This window comes from Setaria viridis, chromosome 1, assembly GCF_005286985.2.
Source record: "Setaria viridis chromosome 1, Setaria_viridis_v4.0, whole genome shotgun sequence".
NCBI classification, from domain to species: Eukaryota; Viridiplantae; Streptophyta; class Magnoliopsida; order Poales; family Poaceae; genus Setaria; species Setaria viridis.
Genome location: NC_048263.2, coordinates 36183183 through 36208340, shown reverse-complemented (window position 1 = coordinate 36208340; position 25158 = coordinate 36183183). Strand labels below are relative to the sequence as shown.

Here is a 25158-nt window from a genome sequence, read left to right as displayed (position 1 = left end):
GCTGCGTCTCGCCCAGTCCCACACAATCCTGAGGAAGCCAAGCGCTGCGCAATGCAGGAGAGGAAGGCAAACGCTGCAGCCTGGTGTTGTTCTGTGATGGTTATGTGTAGCTCTGTTGCTGCCAGCCAGCGACACGGGCGCTATGTGTAGCCGTTTCATATAAGAAAATTACTCTGGTGGTGGGTATCTGCTTATGACGTTCTTAGATCTGTGTAACATCAGTTCAAGTTGATGTCTGCTTGTAATTTTCTTTTCTCGACCCTTTTCTATGGTGTAACCCCTTCCTCGACGTTATCAGTTGAATTACTCATAAAAAATGTCATGACCAATCCGGTCTCGGATTTGACACCGGACCAGGCCAACGAATTCTCAGACCACCCTGACAAACAAAATACACCGGCATTTTCAGAGATGCAGAGGAGCATATTGTTACATTTGACAATTGACCAACTTCATATCTGCATATTAGTGTATTTGTTACATTTGATCAACTTCATATCTCATATTGGTTGGCAGTATACAGAGTGGTAATACAACGCAGAATGAAACTAGACCGACAGAAGCTGGCAATCTGCCACTGTCCTTGCGAAGGAAGAGCGCTTCATAGACAGGGAAATTGATGACTACTACTAGCACACAGAGAACAACCTGCAGGAACAAAGCTCCCAAGCCTGTTGTGCCTTCATATAACAAAACTCTTGCCACTCCGAACACCATGCATGCCAGGTTGAGCAATGCGACTGTTGCAATGATCACAAACATCACGGAGAAGGATCCAAACTCCATCACCCCCTTCTTGTACCTCTCTGAGGCCTCCGAATCAGTCACCTTCGCTGTCAGGGCAAATCCTGACTCGGAGATGCCCATCATTCTGCGGATTGTGTCGATGGCTGCCAGGAGGTATGAGGAAATTCTTCTGAAAAGCCACATCCTTTGTGCATTCCACCACTCTACAGCAGTGTCACCACACTGCAATGACTCCACTAAGCTGCAGGAGTATGCAGCCACAACGATGTATGCAAATGGTAGAAACCAAGGGCTAGTCATCTGAGTTGAGTTGATTGCAGATGCAAATTTGTTTCAAAGTTAGCGCAAGTTAAAGTGCATATAATTATATAAATAAGCAACGGAATATACTTTAACGTACCTCAGGGAAAAGGGACATGCCATTGAGGAAACAAAGTGAAGGGATGGTGACGTAGTATAAGGTGGGGAAGCTGTTCAGAGCCCAAAACCCGCAGACAGAATAACCCATTTGAAGGCCTAGCTTGATCTTCCTGTGACCTAATAGAAAGGGGCTGTATTTTGAGAGGGAGATCTGGAGGAACCCTTCTGTCCATCTCTTGTGCTGAACCAGAATCTGTCCTAGTGAGGTGGGGGCCATCCCTAAGAAGCCCTTTCTTGCTGGATTGTAGTACACAGATTTCCATCCGCGACATTGGATTTGCAACCCTGTAATGACATCCTCCAGTGGGCAACCATATCTCACCCCCTTCTGCAATTCAGCAACTCGAATTCAGTAAAATACACGCATAAAATGAAGAAAATTTTGTAATCATATAAAGTCAGTGTAACACGGACAATTTTCAGGTATTTGTTCAAGGATGGAGACCTCGATTCCCCAAAGGGTGTTATGCTCATGTGTGCAAGTCGCAAGTGACTTGGCCAATCTTTCCAACTCATCGACTTCTTCTGTTTTCCTCACCATCCTCCAATCTTTGTTGTAGTCTTGACTATATATTCGCCCACATAGAGCCTCTCTACTATGGAAGCATCCTGTGCCATAGTAACACATTCCACCCCATCCGTCCAAGCAAGGATGATCCAGCTGGAGACCAATTCAGTCGAAAGGAAAACAGGGTTAGGCTTGGTGGTTCATGTAACACATTCCACCCCATCCGCCCAAGCAAGGATGATCCAGCTGGAGACCAATTCATTCGAAAGGAAAACAGGGTTAGGCTTAGTGGTTCATGTTTCAGCTCATCACATAGGTACGTCGTCCATTGAAATTCCAAGAAATGCATTGTCAAATTTTTAATTACCTCATTCACGGTGTTGATGGGATTGCCGTAGATGTCATCGTGCACCACATTTTCAAAGTTCTGAGGATACTGAACAAAAGCAATATCTTGGCCTTGCTCTTCATCTAGGAAGAAGCACAATGCATCTCTGATAGACCCTGAATTGTTGGAGTACATATCGCAGTCCACATTCATTATGATTGGGCTGTTGCTTATCACTGATGATACCCTAATCTGTGCAATCAACCTTAGTTAAGGAATTATGTAAACAAAGGGAAATTGGTTCTAGGACATAGGTGAAAATCGTGGACCATACTAAAGAGAAGCCAAAATACCCACCAAAGCATTCAGTGATCCAGCTTTGAAGTGATGATGTTCGTGAAGTCTCTTCTCACGTGCCATATACACAAGTGTTGGTAATGCATTTCCATCGATATCAGCTGTCTTTCGTTGGTTTCCATCAATTAAAATCTAGTGATCAAGAACCCTTTGGTCAGAACAAACCATAAAAAAGATGAAGACAGGAAAGACAAATTTCATACTACTTTCTTAATGGGTGTTTCATTATCAGCCATGCCAGGCTTGTCTTGCTAGACCCAAATATTTTAGATAATGGAATAAAACATTTTCCGAAGGGTGATCTACAGAAGTTGTTGGAAAATTAATCAATAGGTTAAATATAGTTTTGACATGAGTATTTCCAACTTCCCAAATATATCACATCAATTTATTGTTGTATTCAAACACCACATCCTCCTAGAAGTATGACTCTGATCAGACCACTTATGCCAAAACATTACCTGCACTATTGAAGGGTGATCTCTATAAGTTGTATCCTCATTCCACTGGGTGAAGCCCCTAACTTTGCATTCTGGAGCCTCCGGGATCTTGCCTGAATCTACAACTGAATTCACCCGATCAGTTAAATCTTTATGCATCTCCTGCAAAACATATAGATGGGGAAAAATAAGAAAGATAGTAAGCACGAGTTTGCTGGTTTGACAGTCTCAAAGAAGATATATGAAAGCCCATCACAGCAGAAAGTCAATGCGCCAGGTACTAGGAAAATAAAAATTAGGTTGAGATGAGCTACATAGAATTTTTTCACTCTACCTTCAAGGCGAACCACTCTTTCGGGTCGCACGTATCAGGAGGGCTATCTGCTCTGGCAAAGTAGGCAGCTGGTGACCTGGGCTCAACCTTGTACTTCTTGCAAAAAGGAATCCAGTGCTTTGCAAACTCAGATGCTTCATACAGTGCATATAATGTTGTAACGGAACCGGCATCGTCAGATAAATAGATGTTCAGCTTCTCGGGCGGGTAGCCATAAGCCATAACAGATAGGACAGTGGAGATGACGAGCATTGGTGGCTCAAGAGTTGGGTCTGCTGTGCACACAAATATGTCCACCCCGGGAAGCTCCTCCTCCTTATACCTGCTTGAAGTCAATGCTTTAGCGAAAATTTCACCATTGGCATAGATGCCATTTCAACGTCATGGAAAACATTACCATTGGCATTTCTACATAAGTGAGGGAGGATGCATAGTTAGCTTGATTGCCTGTATGGATATGGCAATCAAAATTCTAGCAGGTAAGCATCATATCCTACTCCCTCCGTCCCAAATTACTAATCGTTTTTAACTTTTCTAGATACATAGTTTGACTTTTCTAGATACATAGTTTTTGCTACGTATCTAGACAGACATAATATATATATAGGTGCATAGCAAAAGCTACGTACCTAGAAAACCTAAAATGAATAATAATTTGGGACGGAGGGAGTACTAAGTGGTTACTTCGTCTCCACAGCTCCAAAGTACCAACACATCAAACGAAGAGCATGTAGGCTACTACGGAGCGACTGAAATTGCACTAATTCAGTTTTTACTTTTTAGCCGCATGGCAAACAGCCGCTCCAGGTTGAGTACCTTCGGGTGAGCCGGTCGGGGAAGGCGCGGCGGTAGACGGGGCTCCACCGCACGGACAGCGTCAGCACCCAGTAGAAACCGAACCAGAGCTCGGCGGCGGAGAGCCCGATCCACGCCCACCACCGCGCGCCGCTGCTCCTCGGCGGCAGGTGCGTGGCCCTGTACAGCCATACCAGAAGGAGCCCCGCGAGGACCGTGCCCGCGAACAGCCGGTACGCGTACGCCGCCACCCGAGCTGGTTTCTCCGTCGCGAACAGCGGCGGCCGGCCGCCGCTGGATACGCTGCTCCCGGCCATGGCCACCGCTTGCTCCCTCGATTGCCTGCGCAGCGCCGGGAATGGAAGTATGTAACGTCTGGGCAGCAGGTAGATGGTCAACGGAGCTGGAGTTCAGTTCCGGAGTGATTGGCTAGCACCGTACCAGTGGTCAACAGAGCTGGAGTTCAGCCGCCTCTGCGGCGGCCGGCGGCGGCTAAAAATTTTGACATCTAGAGTGATCAGGAGTCGTCGTCTCCACTTCGTGTGCATGCTCTGCCATCTGACGTGCCGGACAGCAAACCATCATTTGTAGGCAGGCACAACTATTTTCAGCAGTTGCATATCACCATGGATTTACAGTTTGTACACGCATAACGCATAAACATCATATATGGACTAAAATAGCTGGGGCCAGCCGGCCAGGGGCAGAATATGACTGGCTAGCTCCTCTCGTAAACGCTACCTTACATACTAGTATATGACAAGCTCTGGGCTGTTCAATTACAATTCACAACTCTTTGTTGAACCTGCTCCCTTCTAGCATACAGACGCTGCTCCAGTCTCCAGATGAGAAATTTTCGGCTGAGACTGCAATGTGATTTGGTAAGAAACACATGAAGCTCCTGATGCAAGGTCAAAGCACCTGAAACTGAATGCTCAGTAAAAAACACCATTTCAGCAATTCAAAAGTGGTGCAAAAGATATTGTAAATTACCATGTTATCAGAGAAATCAAAACTATCCGATAGGATCCATTCCACCTAGAAATGTAGCCCATCCATTTATTTGAAGAGCTTTCTTAGCCCATTGAACAATGACAGAGCTCTAAGTTCGCCACCTCTCATGTCCCTCAATCTTCTACGCAATATCTGCGCAAGACAAATTGAGGACATGTAAGACGTTAAGAGTTGAAACATGGTGGACATGCAAAAGCAACAGCAGCACAAGCTTTGCTAACTTACATATTGTGTACGATACAAGATTCTCCGTTCACTGATGCATAGCTTGTTCGCTAGCTGTTTTAACAGTAATGTCCTGTTTGCTTGCTTAGCATTTATTGAAACTTGTGGAGAGCCATTGCCACCCTGAAATATTATGGATCCACTAACTGACATTGTCAACAAATACTCAGGATGGACAATATTATTTTGGCAAACCACATAATAGAGATTTGTGTATAAAAGAACTAATCACAGGGCAATAAAATTAATAGGATGGCACGGTGTTATAATCTCATGAGATTAAATAGTGTGTTCTGCAAGAAATGCCATGAAAAGGGTGTGTCACCTCTAGGTACTTCGTATACTTTGCTATATTAGATTCGCAGCAGTCCAGGATAAACTGAAGAGCCTGTTCTTCCAATTCAGGATAATTGAATCCAGGTTTGGATGAATTTTTATTCGACGCAGCAATAGCCATCTGCAAGAAACATTTGGATCATTACTAATACCTAACATAACCTCAATTTGTCTTGACTATCCTCCTAGCTCTATTGACAATTTTTTTTAACATTGGGTGAAAAATAACAGCAACAAACCTCCTCAAAGCGTTGACTCATGTCAGGAGGACTGACCACAAGGAAGGCATAAGCCATCAGCTCAACTGGCCATCCTGTAACCCGCAATGGGAAACTTTCAGATCTGTAAATGGTGACCAGAATCCACTTTTGTCAATACCAAGTATATAGATCTGATAGTATCAGAAATGTACACAGAATGATGATCATGTGGGAGTTAAATAAACAGAAAAGAGCGATATACATCGAACTGAACTGATGGTAGGTTCAGTTCCCCCAAAGAAAACAAAATGGCATGAATGGCGAATCATGCACAGGTCTATGGCAAGCTGTGCTTAACTATGAACTTATTTTATTCTGGTAAAAGATCTCGTTTCAGTCTCAATAAAATGCATTTTACACACAATATGCTATCATGATTTGTTTCCGCAATTTGTTCTCGGTAGTACTATATCGAAGTAACAATAATAAACCAAATGATGCCAAGGAATGTTCTAACCCAATCAGTAGTCATTTAGCAAGATTACAACAAGGGATGCAACAATTCAAAAAAAACATTTCTTGTCTTGACAGAATGATAATTGCATGTGAAGTTCCACACAGACGTAATAGGTAAGGTACACTTTTGCCCAGAAGTATAATGAGCACTTACGCTGACAAACCATTTCGCTTTAGGGCTTGTAGTTTCTCTTTGTAGCACTTATCAGATTTGTCAAGAGACACCAGCAACTCAACTGAATCATTTGGGTTTGTTCCCTCTTTTGGAACAAAACCATATGAAAGCAACAGCTCACCACTGGATTTCTTCCCATAAGATATAAAAACCTGAAGATTTTCCGAATTGAAACAGGCAGTTTAATAGAGTTGCCCCCAGACTAGAGTTTTCAAATAAAGAAGGATGGCCATTCATGTAAGTTTGCAGGAGCCAACTATGTGATTTATGTACTAAAGAAAATAGATAAATCGATGGGAGTGCTGACACAGCCTGAACTTATTATCAAGATTCAAGACTATAGATAACCCAACCCTTAAAATGCCAGTATATTGCTAGACAGGAATGTGCCCAATATGATAAAACAGTAACTGGATTTCAGCAAACCACGAATAACCATGCAGACTTTACTTTTGAAAACAGCAATAGCATACTAGTGCCACTGTGCCAGTGCAATTATCATCACTACCAGTAGAATTTTGATGATTAACTTGACTGATAAGATAACTGAGAATAGAGCTAAAAAGCATAAATGAAAAATGTTACCTGCTCACCTGGTTGATATGAGCGGTCAGTGGTGAAAACTATTCCTTGTGATGACTTATCGAAGTCCAAGAATGTTTCCACCTGGAAAATTTAATAAGTAACAAGTAGATGTCATGAGCAATGTAATGTTAGGAAGACATACAAGAGTGTAAAAAATAAATAATCTGGGAATAAGGGTCCTTAATTTTGAGCAGTATCAAGGATGGTTCTTAGTAAAAATATAATGCTGTACCTCAGGACTATGGTTAAGCATATCTGCCCAAGGAACTAATGCAACCCTTCCATCCATTGATGGCAAACGGACCTGCAAAATAGACCATGCACATTATTGTAGGCGAAAATGACAGCAATATCAAGCAAAGGAATTCGTACTCATCATGAAAAGGGCTACTAGAGATCTACGAGCTTAACAAGGTTTGAATCATATTAACTAGATCCAGCCTTACCAGGCGCGAGAAGAGAATGCCGAAGGACCATAGAAATGTCTCTATGTTATACACCTAAAACAAAGATTGAGATGTACCGATCAGGTTCAAGTATAAATGAAGAACTAATAAAAAGACTCAAATCGACATTCAAGGTGTAATCATATAAATATATGTAGTCAGTGACAGAGCTAGGGGGCCCTCATGTTCCAAAATTTTCCATTGGAGCCTAGAATCAGAGGAATTCTAGTTCATATTACCGTACTATAGGATGTGGTCCCTGCTATAAGGTCAATCACATGAATTAACTTTTCTGGCCCCCCTAATCTTCCGATCCTGGCTCCATCACTGTATATAGTTGTTAATATGTGACCCAGTACCACGACTTTGTTTCAATACCCAAAAGCCAAACACTAAGGTTTGAAGAATTGTATAACACTAAGCCAAACATACTCTTAATCCTCCTTTCTGGTATACTATAACCTCAAGGTTTGAAGAATTGTATCTATCTGTGCATAGGATTGAAATTGGCTAAGCAATCTTGTACTCTTAAAGTTGTAAGAGTAAACAAATAATATATAAATGTTTGCACAACATACCTCTTCAGGGAATAAATCTGAATGTTTAGAAAATATACGGTCTCGAAGGTCGTTGTATCTGCCAAAAACAAAAAAAGCAAAGTACCAGTGTGAGCTCCAACAATAGAGTAACATGATTTTGCTAAATTAACACTAGTAGAAGTATAGGTAGACAATCTTACGTCCCAATCACATCGGTTATCCTCTGAATTGCACGTTCCCTGATTGGCGAAGCCACCAGGTATGCATCTAGCTCTGCACGAGTCCTGCAATAACACATAAAGGCTGTACAAGATTGAGAATGCTAGGTCATAGCCTCTCTCTCCCTTCCACTCAATACAGCAATACACCTACTACAATCATGGGCCATACCAGTACAAAAGGGAGTAAGGCTGCCTTGGCAACGCTGCTATGTAGTTGCTCCACTTCGAGGAGCCCTCTAAACTGGCTTCACTTATGAGGTAAGTGGCGATAAGCGGCCAGTCCGGCACTGCGTTCTTCTTCATCACATCCCCCACCTCTGGGCGGCTCCATTCCTAGTAAACACGAAGTCACGAACACAATAGAGTACCAATTGTAACAGGATTTCTTGAACGAAGATAAACGCCCTCCGTGGGTAGTGAGAGGATAATGGTTTTGTTACCGAATCGGCGGTGATGACGAGGGAAGGCGGGACGAAGAGCAGCTTCTCCCCCTTGCGGATGTTCTTGAGCGCGACAAGGCCGCGCTCGCCGACGTCCACGCGCTGGATGGCCAGGCGTTGCTCTGGGAGGCCCGAGTCTATGAGCCATCGCTCCAGCGACGCCGCGCTCTCCAGGGACTCGATCTCGCAGCCCCACGGGACCCCCGCGACGGCCTCCTGCTGCACCGGCGCGGACGCGGACGCCGCTGAGGCCCGGACGGGAGTGCGAGGGCGAGCGCGGGCGAACGAGGAATACGAGGAGTGTGGAAGCGGGCGGAGACGGCCGGGAGCGCGCAGCGGCGGCCGGAATTGCGGGTGGAGCGCGGTGGTGGAGGTGGCCATGGCGGAGCCGCGAAACTGGCGTGGTCAGTGCGCCGTGTGCGTGCGCCGGGCGACGGCTCGGCTTATCCGCTTGCGTCGTGTGGCCCCAATCTCCAGTCTCCATGGGTCGTGGCGGGCTTGCATTTTTTTCGTTCGCGGATCTTTCATGTTGGGCTTCGAAGACTTTTGCTTAGCGGGCTGCACTGGGTGGTGGTGGTGTTGGCGATATGGGCCTGGGCCAAGATTCTCTTGTTCCTTTGAGAAGAGGGAGACTCTAATGACAATAGTGAGTCACTGACAGCTGCCTTTCAATTTCTCAAAAAAAAAAAACCCTGCCTTTCAAAAACATACCAAATCAAACCGAGTCACTGACTTTCAAAGCTACACTAAATCAAACTGAATCACTGACAGGTGCGCCCACTAATAACCACGAACCAATGCATCATTCTCCATGTCTCTGGCTTCCACAATTCACCCTCTCTAGTTGACGTCACCCTCTCGGTTGGGTCCCCATCAACAATTAATACTAAGGGTTGTTTATTTCTTCAGATGAAATGTTTAGATACTAATTAGATGTATTAAATATAAACTAATTACAAAACCAATTGCACAGATGGAGACTAATTTGCGAGATGAATCTATTAAGCCTAATCAGTCCATGATTTGACAATGTGATGCTACAGCAAACATGTGCTAATGATGGATTAATTAGGCTTAATAGATTTATCTCGTGAATTAGCCTCCATCTATGTAATTAGTTTTATAATTAGCTCATGTTTAATCCTCATAATTAGTCTCTGAATATTTGACATGACATGAATTTTTCCAAACACCCCCTGCAAAATCAAAATCAAAATCTCCCTGACAAGTGGGCTCACAAGTCACAGCTACGACGTGGTCCCGTGGCCGTGACTTTTCCCCTTGAGCAAGAACAACTCCCACCTCCTGCTGCCATAAAACCCCCGAGATGCTGGGCATTTTCCCCAAACTCCCCAAGCAATTTCCATTTCCACCACCACTCCGCTCCTCCTCGCAGCGCGCACCAACCCGCCGCCGTCTGCTACCACCCCGCCTCCTCATGGCCTCCCCGACGGCCGGCGACGCCTCCCTCGCGGCGCACGCGCCGGCGGCCGACGCGACGGACGCGGCCCCCGCCGCCGCGGCCGCGATGCCGGATCCGGACGCGGAGTTCGGGTTCCAGCGCCCGGAGCTCGGGAAGGAGAAGCTGGCCGGGACGGTGGGGTTCCACGAGCGCCAGGTGTTCCTCTGCTACAAGGGCCCGGAGGTGTGGCCGTCCCACCTCGAGGCCGCCGAGTCCGACCGCCTCCCCCGCCTCCTCGCCGCCGCAATCAAGGCCCGCAAGCCCAACCTGAAGAAGACCGTAAGCATCCGTCTATTTCCTCGCGTGTTTTTCGTTCGGCTCTGAAATTAGCTGGTTAGGTACTGTGATGTTGGTGTTTGGTACGCTTTTGGTTGGATTTTTGGTAGTCGATTTGTGTGAAGTGTGAACTGGAAGCTGGTGATTTCGATTTTCGAGCTTAGTGTTTTTTTCTTAAGTATTCAACTAGCTCGGGCTATCAGGTGATTCAGTGTGGTTTGTTTGTCACCTCATCTGCATACGGCGAGGCTAGTTTCATGTGGGGTTTTACAATCCTTGCTCACTAATGCGTCGATTTGATGAGTGCTTTGGCTGATGTGTTGTTTGCTTGTTATTATGATTTTCGTAGAATCTAGATGGATCTATCTCCAGGTAGTTTAGGGATGCTGATGTTTTGGCTCTTTATGCCAGTTATAAGTGCTACTTGTTGTCTGCATCTAGAAGGCCTCATATATAGCTAGTTAACTAGTGAAGATTGACTCTTATTGATGTTTCAGTATATTCTGTTTGATATCTGAATCGTGGCTTGGGGTTTAGACTTGGCACAGGATTCACGTTGTGCTATTGGGCTCTGCGAGTCTAGCTTTAGTTGCAGTTTGGCGTTTTTGTTTTAGATGTATATGTTCTAGTTTTGGTTTACTGGACACAAGTGCCCATGAATTAATTGATTTAATACATTATTTGTCTGGATCTCATATGCTATGCAATTTGGATTGTGCTTACATTCGTGTATCCATGTTTCAATTCAGATGCTAAAGTTAAATGTGCATTTGCACATGAAATTTATATGACTCCTCTGCTTGTTGTTAGGGTTGTGTATGGCTATTTGCTGATGTTATGGTTCCTTCTGGATCCTTTTCATGAATCGTGTTTTAGTAGTTTCTGTAGGACACCTGAATTATGTTTTGGGGATTTATGGACATGGCCCAGGAATTCACTGTGCACTATTGGCCTTTGTGAGTCTAGATTTTGTTCTGGTTTAGTGTTTATTCTTTAACTGTATATGTTCTGATTATGTTTGACTGGACTGAGCCCAAGTGCCCATGAATTTGGTACTGTAATTTAGTTTTTTGTATGGGTCCTCTCTTCCATGTAACTTACATTTTGCTTGCAAGTTCCGCAACCCTGATCCATTTCCGTGCTTAAGTTTAGGGGGTAGTTATACGGATGTTATATGTTTTTTTCTCCTTTTTTTAAGGTTCGCACACAGATACATGCACTCAACACAACACATCATGCACACATTTACATGTGATAATTATTCATATGCAATATTCTATTCTATGTCTGATGATACATGTGCACATGCTGATATGCCATCTATCTATGTGATGACTTACTTTAGTTGGTTTAAAAGCCACGCTCATTTTCTTTTGTGGGCATTGTTGATATTCCAAATTTTCTGTCCTAAACTGTTAATATGTTTCTATCCATGGTTTGAATGGGTTAACATATATTGGTTGAAAGCTAGGTTTTATTTTTTCCCTGATTGAATGCTGTTTTCACGTTCCCATTTAATTTGCTATGCCCTCTGCCTTTTTGTACTTGGTAGAATTTGTAACGTTCATATGAAACTTCACGATGTCTATGCATCAGGGTCTTTTTCATATTTCTTAGGATGTTACTCCTTGTGTGTCTATCAGTTTAGTCCAAACTATAAACATTCCTGTTATTGTTTTACAAAGTGTTACCATTGATCATATGACATGATGTACGTAGCTGATGTTTGGGAAAAAAAGGTAACAAACAAGTTTCATGTCTCTATAAGATGTTGCCGAATCCATTGTTACTGTGAAGGTGTTTAGGTTTCTGCTCTGTTATCCAATGTGAATGGTAGCATCTGAACTGTTTTAACTATGCAAGAAATTCATTGAAGTTTGTATCACTCCATATAATGATATAGGCACGTTTCATGTGATTGACATGTTATTGATAAGTGAACCAAAATGATTTTGACTATTGTTGTATCCCAAATAAGCAAATATTCCTTTTCCTATATAGGCTCCTTGAGTGGGTATTACTTAACTTATTGTTCTGAGCTAGTATCGCCCTTTGAAAGCATGTTATTCTTGAATAGTTGCAACTTTTGGGAGATATTATTCAATATTAAGAATATTGCTTTGCTTACTGTGTGTGGCTTGCTTATGTAAGTTGGGTAGGTTTTTACTAATTGATCCTTTTTATTGCTAATGACTGGTATATTTTACCATACTACAGACCAAATTGACCATCTGTGAAGGAGAAGATGGCACTGAGTCATCTAATGGAGATGTGTTGATCTTTCCAGATATGATCAGATACAAGTAAGCTGCAAGCCTGCTAACTAATAAGCTTGTCTAGGCTTTAAAGCCAACTGCTTCTTATTTTTCAATCTGTAACGTAATTTTTGCAGAGGTCTGACCCATTTTGACGTCGACAACTTTGTTGAAGAAGTACTTGTGAAAGATACTGAGTGGCTTCCTGGATCTCCTGAGGCTATCAGCGGTTCCTACGTCTTTGTTTGCAGCCATGGAAGCAGGGACAAAAGATGTGGTGTTTGTGGACCTGCTTTGATTAAAAGGTTCAAGGAAGAGATAAATGGTCTGGGACTTGATGGTAAGGTGGCTGTCAGTGCATGCTCACACGTGGGAGGTCACAAGTACGCAGGAAACGTCATCATTTTCAGATCTGATGACAAGGGAGAAGTAACTGGTCATTGGTAAGAACTGCTACTAAAGTAACATTAAATCCTTGTACCCTCTGCGTTGTGCAACTATTTGGTTTTACTTTTGTAGATGCACATTCTCGCTTTCTTATAAACCAATTTATACTTACTACAATGCTATCCTGATTCTAACTTCCAAACTTATAACTTTCTAGGTATGGTTATGTTGTTCCTGATGATGTGCCTGTCTTGCTGCATAAACATATTGCAGAAGGAGAAATTGTGGACCATCTATGGAGGTATGCTCCTTGAACTCTTGTTGTACACTTGTACTCCTTTCCGTACACCATGGGTTGAGAACTTGAATGGCTGTTATGTTTTACCCATCATTTATATCTTATGATGTATAGAGCCTTGAATGACTAGAAACATGTCAGTTCCCAGCCTATTATGTAGCTCTTTTTTTTATCCCGGGAAATACATGCTTTATGCAAACATGTGTTACAGATTAGTGTTCTAGTTTAATTGCAATCTTAAAGTTGTATTGTTAATAGTCTAATAGATATCATAGTAAGCCTTACTATTGAGTCTTCATTTGATTCATTTTTCTTGTGCATTAAACTAAAGTTGTTCAGCACAACTATCATTGCATGAAGAAGTTGTGTTCTTCTATAGTGGATTTTTTGTTCAGCCATGCTCATGGACAGGAATATGATTTTCTATATCATCTCGTTTGTATTTCAAGGCCTTACTAAATTATCCTTCCTTCTTAGTGTGAGTTTGTCAAGAATTCCAATATTTAATTTGTCTGCACTATGTCTAAGAACGCACTTTGTATGAGTTAATCTGCTCATGAGGATAGTGGTCAAGAATGATATTTCGCTAGTGCTTAACTGGAATTTCCCAATTGTGTGGTATATTGTAGCAAGTTTAGTTTCACGTTGAATTTATTGCATATGTAAATATCCTTGTACATCTAGTTGCAACAACTTAAGAATTTAAGAATGACCCTTACGTGGCATCTGTTCACATCTGTTGTTGCAATAGAATGGTGGTGTCTTCTGATTTCATTTATGCAAATTCCAAATCCCTGATATATCAACTTCAATGAATCTATATAATCCTGTAGTGTGTGATAACCCTGATTTCATTGACTGGAACTAAATTTGGCACGCATGCTAGGCGAGTATTCTTGAAACATTTGTCCTAACATATTCTTCTCTTGGTTCAGATTTGAACTAATTTCCTTGCAAATACACACAACCTAAACATTTTAGTTATATACCTTTTGACTCTTTGTACTTGTGCCACAAGGCATAGGGGTCACCAAACTGATGCTTTCTGCCTCAGTTGCTATGTTCAAGTGATCCTACAATGTATGGTTGAATGATAGCTGAATGGCCCTCCTTGACCTGGGGTTCTTATGTGTGCTATGGTTCCTTACAGAGGGCAGATGGGTTTATCTGAGGAGCAGCAGAAGCAAGCTCTCGAGCTTAGGAACATGACAAATGGTGCCAAAGAATCCCTTGAAGAAACTGGAACAGATGGTGCTTCTTGCATCCCACCTGCAACAGGTGGTGGATGCTGCCAGGGCAATGGTGGCTTTACTTGCTGCCAAACTGACCTGCCAAAGGAAAAGCAGGACAAGAGCGTTGCAGCTGAGCAGAACCAGAAGGGCTCTGAGAAGGAGAATGACAAGGAGAGCGGCGCCGGCAGCAAGAAGGGGCACACAAAGACATGCCCGATGCCCACCTGGTTCGAGACCTGGGAGAGGGCTGACACTTATGCCGCTCTTGCTGTTGTTGCAGCTGCTGCCTCGGTGTTTGTCGCTTTCAGAATCTACAAGAACCTCAACTGAACTTGAGATCCTTGAAGAAGTACCTGAAACAAGTCTACTGCGGTAAAACAGTCTGCGATGAGAATAATATACTTGTGCATAGTAATGCGAGGATTAGAACCTTAAAGTAGCATATCAGGGGATGGTGATGAAAAGGTGTTGCACCTACTGTTCTCGTGAAAACTCCAATGTGAAACTCCATTGCGACCAAAGTTTCGATTGCCTTAGCTGCCGTTTATCTTAAGCAAGGCAAGGCCTGGGTATCAAACATTTACTCTGATGTTATATTTTGTTTGGATTTTGGATGTTCTGGAGCATATGGGTTGCTAAAACTATTTGTCAGGTTGATTGGCAGATATGTTCGTCTTAATCTGAAGTTAACGACTTTCTTAACCTGTAGGCGTCAGGAACTTCTTTATCTGCGACCTTTGTGTGCATGTTTGATGTTTTCAATTTTCTATGGTGAACCCGGTGTTGTTGCTGCTCTGTTGCCTCTCTGGTGTGAGCTTTTCCGACTCAAAAGTATTCTCTTTATTATGCTTAATCGTGGTGATTTTGATGCGCATGGCTTGGATTCTTAAGAGTGAACAATCACGCAGGTCCAGAGAAGCTAAGGGGGTGTTTTTAGTACCCGGATGTTTGGATACTAATTAGAAGTATTAAATATAGATTATTTACAAAAGTCATTGCACAGATGGAGTCTAATTCGCGAGACGAATCTATTAAGCCTAATTAGTCCATGATTTGATAATGTGCTGCTACAGTAAACATGTGCTAATCATGGATTAATTAGGCTCAATAGATTCGTCTCGTGAATTAGTATAGGGGTTCTGCAATTAGTTTTATAATTAGCTCATGTTTAATCCTTCTAAAGCATCCGAATATCCGATGTGACACTTCTAAACCTCGTATCAAGCACCTGGTAACGTTTCGGAGCGAGGAGGCATAATCCACTTGTCAGACAAGCTGCACATGCTCAATGACGGCCAAACCATTGAAGGACATGACTTTTTGGAATCTTTGATGCACCCAGAGACTTCATTGGACTAGGCAAGTTGGCTTGAAGCCACGGAGGCACCAAGTGCTGATTCAGATTCAAGATTGACATGCTTGTAAGTAGCCTAGCCTTTCGCTGTTGACAATAATCAGCAGCTTTTGATTACTAGTCAGTCGCCTATAGTATAGCACAGCTATGATTCAGTTGCAATGTGATCACCAAACCAATGACCCTTGGGATGACTATCCAGGCTACCAATGACATGGCATCATTAGAAAGAACAACATACTTTGAGTTGAAGAATCAATAGGTCATAGTAACTACGAAAAATGATGATGTTTGGTGCAAAAAAAAAAGACAATGCAGAAGATCAGCACAATCAGAACTTGTTGAATTACAAATGTAAACTTTAAGAAAAGGTAGCAGAGAAGAGAAGCGGGTTGAGGAGACAAATCTACAGCACCAACCATCTGCTGAAAACATAACATCTGAAAACCCTACATCCAATGGCAGAAACAATATAGTACACCCACATGTTTGCTAGAAGAAATCAAACTCCAAGTAGCCGTCAGAACCTTTCTGTGGTGCACCACTGGAACCATCAGCAGCTCCCGAGGGTGATGGAGGCAGCTTCGATGGCCTCTCGATCTCGACGGGCTTTGGTACCTCCGGTGGGCTTGCACACCGGATCAGTGCCCAATTCACGCCCTCGAAGAAAGGATGCTGCTTGATCTCCGTGGCACCACGCTTGTAAGCTAACCGTTGCTGGGGCTCCTTTACAAGTAGACCCCTGATCAGATCTCTTGCCGAGAAGCTCACAACTGGGTATTCGGGAAAGCGCAATGGCTGGCCGATGACATTGAACAGTGTAGCCCTGTTACCAGATCCCTTGAAAGGTGTCTTCCCAAACAGCAACTCGTACAAGAATATCCCAAAGGTCCACCAGTCAACAGCGCTGCCATGGCCCTCACCTTTGATAATCTCAGGGGCTAGGTACTCATGTGTTCCGACAAATGACATTGATCGCGCATCGCTGGGCTCTGCTATGAGCTCAGGCCAAGGGTTGATCTGAGTGGCAACTTCAGGTTTCGGTTTACGATCCTTCTTGGACTTGGAGGAGAAGAAGCGTGGACCAAAGCAGGTGGTTGGGGCTGCACATGATGGTTGAATTATGCAGGACGGCTCGACACAAGCTGGCTGGACACAGTAGCCTTGGCTGTTCTTCCTGAGTGCGTCTGCATCAGGGTTTGAAGATTTGATCAGTGTGGGACTGACTGCACAGCGAAGGGAGAGGTCGAAGTCCGAGAGCATGATGTGCCCGTCCTCCCGAACAAGGACATTTTCAGGCTTTAGATCACGGTATATGATCCCGAGCATGTGCAGGTATTCTAGTGCCAGGAGGATTTCTGCTACGTAGAATCTGCAATGTGAGAACATTTTATTTGTGAAGCACCTATTTAGATAGTGGAACAAGGCAGCAACCTATAAACTTTATTCAGTCATGATGACTTCAAACTAATGAACTAAGGTAGTTGAAGAAATTCCTCAACTCTATTAGGTAGTGAAATGTGATATATACGGCAAGTAAAATGCAGATGAGACATACTTGACAGCTTGCTCTGGAAAATGTTTGCCAGGCTGCCTCTGTCGAAGAGTGTGCAGGTCTCCTCCTGGGCAGAACTCCATAACTAGGCAGGAGAACTTGTCGGTCTCAAAGTGAGTGTAGAGTGTAGGAAGGAAGGGGTGATCCAGGCATTGCAGAATCTCTTTCTCCGTTTGAGCTCGAAGCAATTTTTTACGGCTTGCTAGTGATGCCTTATCCATAACCTTCATTGCGAAATAGCTCTTTGTCCCATTCAATTCAGAGAGATACACACTGCCAATATCACCGCAGCCTAGCCTCTTCAACAGCCTGAAATGACTCAACCCAAGCATCCCATCTCTTGTCCTGACCATCTGAATCGCCTCCCATCGTGAATCGTTCGCTTTATGAGGCTTCGTGCTGCTACTCATACTGCTACATGAGCTTTCATCGCTGACATCACTGCTTGTGCTAGGCCTGCATCTGCTGCTATTGCCTCTGTCACCAATCTCTGATGGATCGGTCAACCTAGCACTTGCACTGACCTTTGCTTGACTACTTCCTTCACATGTCTGAAATGAAGTGGAACTTCCATTCACATTCCCGAGCTCCCCAACAGATTCCTTGATGTGGTGGTCTGGTTTCTGCTCATTTGAGTTCAGTTTATGACTCAATTTGCTCAGGTTAGCTGTTTCTGGTAACACCGTTGGTGCTGAAACGCATGCATTGTTTGTCTGGGGGATCTCCAAAGGAGAAGCGCTCTTAGAACAGTGCTTCAGGTCTAGGGCGCTTGAGATTTCTGGGGGAGTTTGAGGCATTGCCTTGGAAGTCATTGCTGCTACAACTGTCTGTTTATCAGACAAGACCAGAGACCGCAACAATCTGAATCTAGTCAGTCAGGAAGCAAACTTGGCATCGTGATGGACTACTGAATTGTAGGTTTCATTCACGGTCTGCAAAAGAGAAAAAACTTCTATCAGTTGCAGTCATGAACGAGGCCTCACTAAGTGACTGAACTTACGACTTACAACAAATATTTACCCACCAAAAAGAAAACAGAAGAACTGAAATGCCCAAACAACAAAGAACTAATAACCTGATTGTGACATAGTAAAGTAAATAATAAATCAAGAAAACGGCCTCCACGTTCAGCTCCATCAACCTCCCACCATGGATGCTCATCATTGGGCGCTCAATGTGCGGCGCACTTGGGGATATCATCTATTCATCTGTCCAGCTAGGAAGCTAAAGGTGAGGAGGTCTCCTTCCGATGACCATCAACTGTGTCCAAGTCCAACCCCCCACTAAGCCTAATCATGCAACGCTACAGATCTAGCATCCTCTTTGGCAATAAACAAGTGTTTGATCAGCAGAGAGAGCTAGCGAAAGGCGCCATCATTGCCGCTCGAAAAAGAGAAAGTCGCCCTCAAAAATGAAGGCATTTCCTTTCTCGCAAAAAAAAACATGTCTACCGATCAAAGGTGTGCCGCGTGCGCAAAGCTCGCCAGTTGAAATCGGAGCACATTTCCAGCAGTTCATCATTTCAACGATACCAAAATGCCAAAAAAAATTGCTATTTCTTCTTTTTGTGCTGGCTGCAGAAAGCTGAGGGGAGAAGGAATCAATAACCGCCAAAAGCAAGAACTTTCTCATCTTTCTGCGAAATGCAGAAAAGCAGAAGATGGGGAAAATAATTCTGCAATCCAGGCAAGACAGATCTGTCGAGAGCACAACCTCACGAAAGGCAACCAAATCAGGAGCCAGGGAAATCAAAACAGCGGGGAAATGTGCTGCGACAGAAATCTCACCAGATTGCGCAGAGCCTGGAAGCCCTGAAAAGCTGAATCTTTCTGCTCCCAAGAACCAAACAAGCAAGAAGACGGCGAGGAGACCGGGATGCCGAAGCCAGCGCTTCTGTCTAGTTCCCCCGAGCTCTGGCGTGTGGGGGCTGCGCGACGTGTACTTGTGGAGCAATGGCGGAGGCGGGGAGGGAGGAGGAGAAGAGGGCAGGAAACGGGAGGCGTCAAGTATTAATGGCCTGCCTTTCTGCTCCCCGGCCCGTCAATTCGCCTTCTTTTTCTATCGTTTTTGGTAATTCTTTTCGCAGGCGCAATGATCCTGTCTCGTTGTTCAGGGTCCCTGGAAGTGATGCCTCCTAAAATGACATGGCCGCCTCAATTTTCCGTTGATCCCTCTCAATTATAAGGCGGGATTAACTGAAATACTCCTTCCATAAGAACATAACCATTTTCTGTCAAAATTCAGAATAAGTTAAACGAACGTTGGATCGTGAACAGATTGCAGAAATCAATTGGCTCCCAACCGAATAGCTGCACCTTCTCGCAATGATGTGAATCTAGGCTGCTGTACCTGTACGTGGTAGTACAAGATCGTTTTAACCCTGTACAAGCTGTCCTGTAGCGAACGTTGCAACTTTACCATAACTTGCAGTAGCAGTCCGTTTTCAGTTACCCCACCACAGTAAAGAAATCAAATCTGCAATCAATTGGACGTGACAAATCAGTCCTCTCTCGAGTCACTTCAGTAGAGAGCGAGCCCCCGGTCAACTTTCCCTTGCTTTCCGAGAAGGAATCGGTGCCAGAAAAAGAAAAAAAAATAATCTACTGCTGCTACCTGCCCTGGTCCAGTCAGCACCGCATAATCTGTTTCGGAGTCTGGATAAATTGGCCATTTTTTTTTTCTGAATCTTCGTTAAACTTTGTCTGTAAGAGGCTGGCGGCATTGGTTTTTCCACGGCTACATTGTGATTAGATTAAGGCCTAATACGCAAGAGTCTTCGTTAGGCTCTACAGATAGGATTTAGGAGGCTGATTGGCCGGCTGCCACAACATGAAATGATGAATACGCCACAAACGGTTAATGAGCTAGTAGACACCAACAACATTGACTTTGTACATAAAAGTACTGGCTCAAAATTCATGGCATATACTGTCACTAACACTTTTCTTATGAGAAAAAGTAGTCTCTTCAATCTTCATTGATCCTACTCCTACGCGTACGGTGCTTTTCGGATCGTGTAGGACGGTGAGGCAGCTCAAATACGATCAAAGCCTTTATGCCCCCATCCCAACCGTTCTGAAACGTAGCAGTACAGCTAACGGCTGAAGAAGAGCTCCGATGCAGAAATTTGAAACTGCTGCAACTACATGTTACAACACTCGTAAATGATGGTACAGACATCGGTTCAGTTTCAGACAATTCCCGTTCAGAGTTGTTACTGAATTTCAGTGGATTTTATCGATCTCGTCCCAAAGCGGGTGTGATAGTGATGCTAGCTGCTCCTACATGCGTACGTGAAAACGGGGCGCGGCTTCTAGGAGGTGGTGGTCCGTCATCCGTTGGGGGGGACGGCGCGTGGACCTGCGGGACGAACGCAAGGCTGGACGCGGCCGGTTCGGCGTCGGCGTCTGTCATGCAGAGCCATCGCCGTCCTGCACAGCTGCGGCGGAGGGCCAGTCCATCAGTTATGGGACGCCATGAAGGGTGCCCGTCTGCCTCGCTGTCCCCAGCGTCCTCTCCTCTCCGAGCAAGAGAGGTGAAGTGCATCGGCATCAATCGCAGCAGCCTCGCAGGTCACCAAATCGCTTTGTGTGTGCGTTACTGTCATCTCGTCCCAAATCGCCTACAGCGCAAACATGCGCTACCTGCACGTCTTCTTTATTTTTTTTTAAAAAAAAGAAGGAACAAAGAAGACAACAAGAAAAGAGAACGATGCAGTGGAGACTCCGACTACGAACGAAGAACGGAAGAAGGTGTGTGTGCGTGCCACGAAGTCAAGGCGTGTGTCCACGAACGGACACTGGCATTAGGAAAATCGGAACGCATTAGGGCCTGAGATCATTATCGGCGCGGCGCGCCATGGATGCTGATCTGATCACCTCGGGATTCGGGAATCCAAGGCAAACGACTCGCGATTAGCATACTAGACGGCAATCGCGCTAGCTTACTAGTAGATGTATGTCTAGCCTCTCTTAACACACTCACTCTGCGAGTCTGTTCTGCCGATGGCATCTTCAGAACCTTCCAAGATCTCAGCGATGCAACGCGATTTCTCCGCCATTGAATAAGCTGTGCTCGCCGAGAGGAAGCATGTGCGTGGCACATGGCGCGCCGCTCAGGAGTCAGGAACAGCCGAACAGGAAGCATCCATCGCGCGGGGCAACAAAGACCCGCCGCACTGCTCCCCCGTCACGGCGAAGATCTCGACGAGGTTCCAGGTCCAGGGTTACGTGGTCTGGCGTGAGGCACGTGCTCCAAGCCTCCAACGAAGCTCTCGCTCGCAGCGGCGCCATCGCGTGCCAGGAGGAATGGAGGATCAGCAGACATGGCCGTGGGCTGTCGAGGCGTCACTCTCTCGTTCACTCTCGCCGCCGTTGCTGTCGAGGCGTCACTCTCTCTCGTTCACTCTCGCCGCCGTTGCTGTCGAGGCGTTCGAGCTGAAATGGTCGTCGTCTTACCCATCCGCAATGATCGCGGCTACAACAAGCTGTAACCATCTCTCATGCGGCGGTAATCGAGTAGAGTATTGCTAATCATGTCGAGCTCCAGTGGGTCGTCGCTGGATGGAATGCCTGCCCGGGAGGACAATTATCGCGGCAATCATTGGGCATGACGAGTGTACCTAGACGCTACTACGCGGATGGTTGGCAGTTTTGTTGCTCCTGTCTGTCTGAACTAGTCCATCTTCAGGGGTGTTTGGATCCATGGACTAATTTTCAGTTCAGGTCACATTGGACGTTGGGTACCAATTAGAAGAATTAAATATGAACTAATTATAAAACTAATTGCATAAATCGTGGTTAATTCGTGAGATGAATCTATTAAGCCTAATTAATCCATGATTAGAAAATATTTACTGTGGCATCACATGGTCAAATTATGAACTAATTAGACTTAATAGATTCGTCTTGCGAATTAGTCTTCATTCATGCAATTAGTTTTATAATTAACCTATATTTAATACTCCTAATTAGTATCTAAACATTCGACTAAATCTAACCCAACACCCCCGGAAGCTTGGCTTGTGTAAACTGCCGGACTGTGCGCGTCAGCAGCAGCATGATACTTGTCTGTAGCTATAATTGGCATGGGAACTTGCACGGATTTGCAGGGGAAAGTTTTGTGCTCGCTGAAATTTTGAGTAGGTTGTGTGATTTCTGTTGATTTTTCCTGCTTGGCATCCGATTGGATTAGAGATTTTTTTCCTCCTATCTCAGAGGTTAATGAAGAAGAAAGAGATAGCTAAAACGTAGTTCATCGGCTTGTTATGTCTGAAGGATGATGGATAAGGGGACTGTCGACGTTTCAGAAGGGGGGAAACTGCGCCTCCGGGGTGGTCAGGGCCGGCAATGGCGGAGGTGGAGCAGAGAAGAGGAGCTAGGGCGGTCAGGCCAATCGACCATGGTGATGGGGACACCATACTGAAAGGAAGGCGCGCTGCTTCCTTCCTCCAATGGATTCTCGTTGCCTTCTTCCTCTCCACGATCTTGTCCATGGCGGTGTCGCGGCGGGGATGGCTCCAGTTGGACGCGGCGGATTGGACAGCGGTCGCGCCGGCGCTCGTGGGGACGATAGTTCAGGACTGCCGAGTAGAGTTGACGAAATTTTGCGGGGATGTACGGCGACGTGCCCCTAGGGGATCGCCGCCGGAAGCGCGCGACCTCGTTGGCCGCCATGGCGCCGGCGTAATATTTTACATATTACCTAGCCCCTAATTTGGATCGCGATTATCGATCCGATAATTTTCATATAATTAGGATCTCGCGATCCGATATTTAAAAAAAACACCTCTAATTTGGATCGTGATAAGCCCTCTTCTTCCTTCACTATTTCTGGGAGATTACCCCACCATTGGGTTTCTTGAGCTGCTCCGCCAACGCCGACGGCCGCGCACCTTCCCGTCCACTGGGAGTAGCACGAGGTCGAGGCCATCCACCTCCGCAACCGACAGTATGCCGCAGAGCTGAGCGCGCAGCGAAATGCTTTCGCCGCGCGCCGGGCCGCCGCCGCCATGCCCGCGCACCCACTCCACCTACGCGCTCGCGCAGCTGCACGCCGCGCTCGCCAAGTCGGGGCTCTCCACCAGCTCCGCGACGCCGGCCTCCGCCGCGGCCGCGGCCCGAGCGTGCGCGCGCCTGCGGCACATCCGCGCCGGCCGCGCCGTCCACGGAGCCTCCACCAAGCTCGCGCTCCTCTCTGGCTCCACTCTGCTCCCCAATGCCCTCCTCCACCTGTACGCCTCGTCTCCAGGGGAGCACCACCTCCGGCTCGCCCGCCTGCTCTTCGACACCATGCCGGCAAGGGACGCCGCGTCCTACAACATCCTCCTCACCGCGCTCGCCGCCCGTGGCCGCGTCGCCGAAGCGCTCGAGTTGTTCGACGAAATGCCCGAGCCCAGTGTCCGCTCCTGGACGGCGCTCGTCGCCGGGTTCGCGCAGTCCGGCAGGCCAGCTGACGCCTTGCGCGTGTTCAGAGACATGGAGGGCGCCGGGGTGGCGCCTAACGAGGTGACCGTCGTGGCCGTGCTCGCCGCATGCGCCGACGTCGGTGACCTGGACCTAGGCCGAAAGGTGCACGGCTACGCCAAACGGCAGGGCTACTCTCGCAACGTGCTGGTCTGCAACGCGGCCATCGACATGTACGTCAAGTGCGGGTGCGTCGACGCGGCAAGGGGGGTGTTCGACGCAATGGACGGCCGGACAGTGGTCTCCTGGTCGGCCATGATCTGCGGGCACGCCATGCACGGCGAGGGAGATAAAGCGTTGGAGCTCTTTGCGGCGATGAGGTGGCGTGGCATACTGCCGAACGGCGTCACTTTCGTCGGGCTTCTTCACGCTTGCAGCCACATGGGTCTTGTGGACGAAGGCCGCGCCTTCTTCGAAAGCATGGAGAAGGACCACGGCATCGCTCCGGAGATCGAGCACTGCGGCTGCATGGTCGACCTCCTCAGCCGCGCCGGCCACCTCCAGGAAGCGCTCGAGTTCATCAACGGCATGCCCGTGGAGCCCAACAGCGTGGTATGGGGAGCGCTCCTGGGAGGCGCGCGGCTGCACAGGAACGTCGAGGTGGGCGAGGAGGCGACCCGGCGGCTCGCCGTGCTGGACCCGGGGAACGACGGCTACTACGTCGTGCTGTCCAACATCTACGCGGCCGCCGGCCGCTGGGAGGACGTGGCGCGCGTTCGGCGCGCCATGAAGCTGCGCGGGGTGAAGAAGACGACGGGCTGGAGCGCGATCTCGGTGGGCGGCACGGTCCACGAGTTCGCCGCCGGCGACTGCGCGCACCCGCAGGCGGCGGCGATATGCGAGACCTTGGATGGGTTGCTGGAGGAGGCGCGGCGGCGAGGGTACGCGCCGGACACGTCGGTCGTGCTGCTGGACATGGACGACGGCGAGAAGGAGCGCGTCCTGGCCAGGCACAGCGAGAAGCTGGCCGTGGCGTTTGGGCTGATGGCCACGCCGCCGGGGACCACGCTCCGGGTGATGAAGAACCTGCGAGTTTGCAGCGATTGCCACGCCGCGATGAAGCTGATCTCGGAGATTACCCGGAGGGAGATCGTCGTACGGGACAGGAACCGGTTCCATTGCTTCAAGAATGGCGTTTGCTCTTGTAGAGATTATTGGTAGTGTCAGACTTGCTACTGCTGATTGGTTTCATAGACCTAGAGTTCCAGAGGCAGGCCAAGGGTAAAATCGTTCAGAGCTAAAGACTACT

The 25158-nt window shown here is 46.3% G+C and overlaps 5 protein-coding genes across 9 annotated transcripts; 2 read left to right on the top strand and 3 right to left on the bottom strand.

The window, feature by feature from the left end:
* Positions 1-426: 426 nt before the first annotated feature.
* On the bottom strand, positions 427-4505 carry LOC117836265 (cellulose synthase-like protein E2). Its single transcript, XM_034715655.2, has 9 exons — positions 4371-4505; positions 3951-4271; positions 3135-3456; positions 2822-2962; positions 2361-2492; positions 2043-2255; positions 1613-1828; positions 1148-1495; positions 427-1047 (listed from the first exon to the last, which is right to left on the bottom strand). The coding sequence occupies exons 1-9, from the start codon at positions 4475-4477 to the stop codon at positions 478-480; spliced, it is 2370 nt and encodes a 789-aa protein (XP_034571546.1). The 5' UTR covers positions 4478-4505; the 3' UTR covers positions 427-477.
* Positions 4506-4513: 8 nt separating this feature from the next.
* Positions 4514-9050, bottom strand: LOC117836273 (ribulose-1,5 bisphosphate carboxylase/oxygenase large subunit N-methyltransferase, chloroplastic). Of its 4 annotated transcripts, none has more exons than XR_004636049.2 (13): positions 8627-9050; positions 8356-8519; positions 8166-8249; positions 8005-8062; positions 7427-7480; positions 7213-7284; positions 6981-7061; positions 6375-6547; positions 5744-5846; positions 5494-5625; positions 5169-5291; positions 4923-5075; positions 4514-4856 (listed from the first exon to the last, which is right to left on the bottom strand). XR_004636049.2 is itself a non-coding variant. In XM_034715678.2 (13 exons), exons 1-12 carry the CDS (start codon positions 9005-9007, stop codon positions 4989-4991), a joined length of 1512 nt encoding a protein of 503 aa, XP_034571569.1. In that variant the 5' UTR covers positions 9008-9050; the 3' UTR covers positions 4514-4856; positions 4968-4988. The 4 variants fall into 4 exon arrangements, 1 of the variants encoding a protein (XP_034571569.1); XR_004636048.2 differs by having other exon boundaries at positions 4514-4850; XR_004636052.2 differs by having other exon boundaries at positions 4514-4795.
* Positions 9051-9938: 888 nt separating this feature from the next.
* LOC117836253 (uncharacterized) lies at positions 9939-15238 on the top strand. Its single transcript, XM_034715644.1, has 5 exons — positions 9939-10367; positions 12582-12667; positions 12757-13062; positions 13224-13307; positions 14455-15238. Exons 1-5 carry the CDS (start codon positions 9954-9956, stop codon positions 14864-14866), a joined length of 1302 nt encoding a protein of 433 aa, XP_034571535.1. The 5' UTR covers positions 9939-9953; the 3' UTR covers positions 14867-15238.
* A 974-nt stretch (positions 15239-16212) lies between these two features.
* Positions 16213-19480, bottom strand: LOC117836237 (protein kinase G11A). 2 transcript variants are annotated; one of them, XM_034715629.2, is made up of 3 exons: positions 19233-19480; positions 17449-18377; positions 16213-17262 (listed from the first exon to the last, which is right to left on the bottom strand). In XM_034715629.2, the coding sequence occupies exons 2-3, from the start codon at positions 18255-18257 to the stop codon at positions 16383-16385; spliced, it is 1689 nt and encodes a 562-aa protein (XP_034571520.1). In that variant the 5' UTR covers positions 18258-18377; positions 19233-19480; the 3' UTR covers positions 16213-16382. The 2 variants fall into 2 exon arrangements, with proteins under 2 accessions (XP_034571520.1, XP_034571526.1); XM_034715635.2 differs by lacking the exon at positions 19233-19480 and adding an exon at positions 18521-19157.
* Positions 19481-23423: 3943 nt separating this feature from the next.
* LOC117843567 (pentatricopeptide repeat-containing protein At5g66520) lies at positions 23424-25070 on the top strand. Its single transcript, XM_034724211.2, has one exon. It carries the CDS (start codon positions 23424-23426, stop codon positions 25068-25070), a length of 1647 nt encoding a protein of 548 aa, XP_034580102.1.
* The last annotated feature ends 88 nt before the right edge of the window (positions 25071-25158 follow it).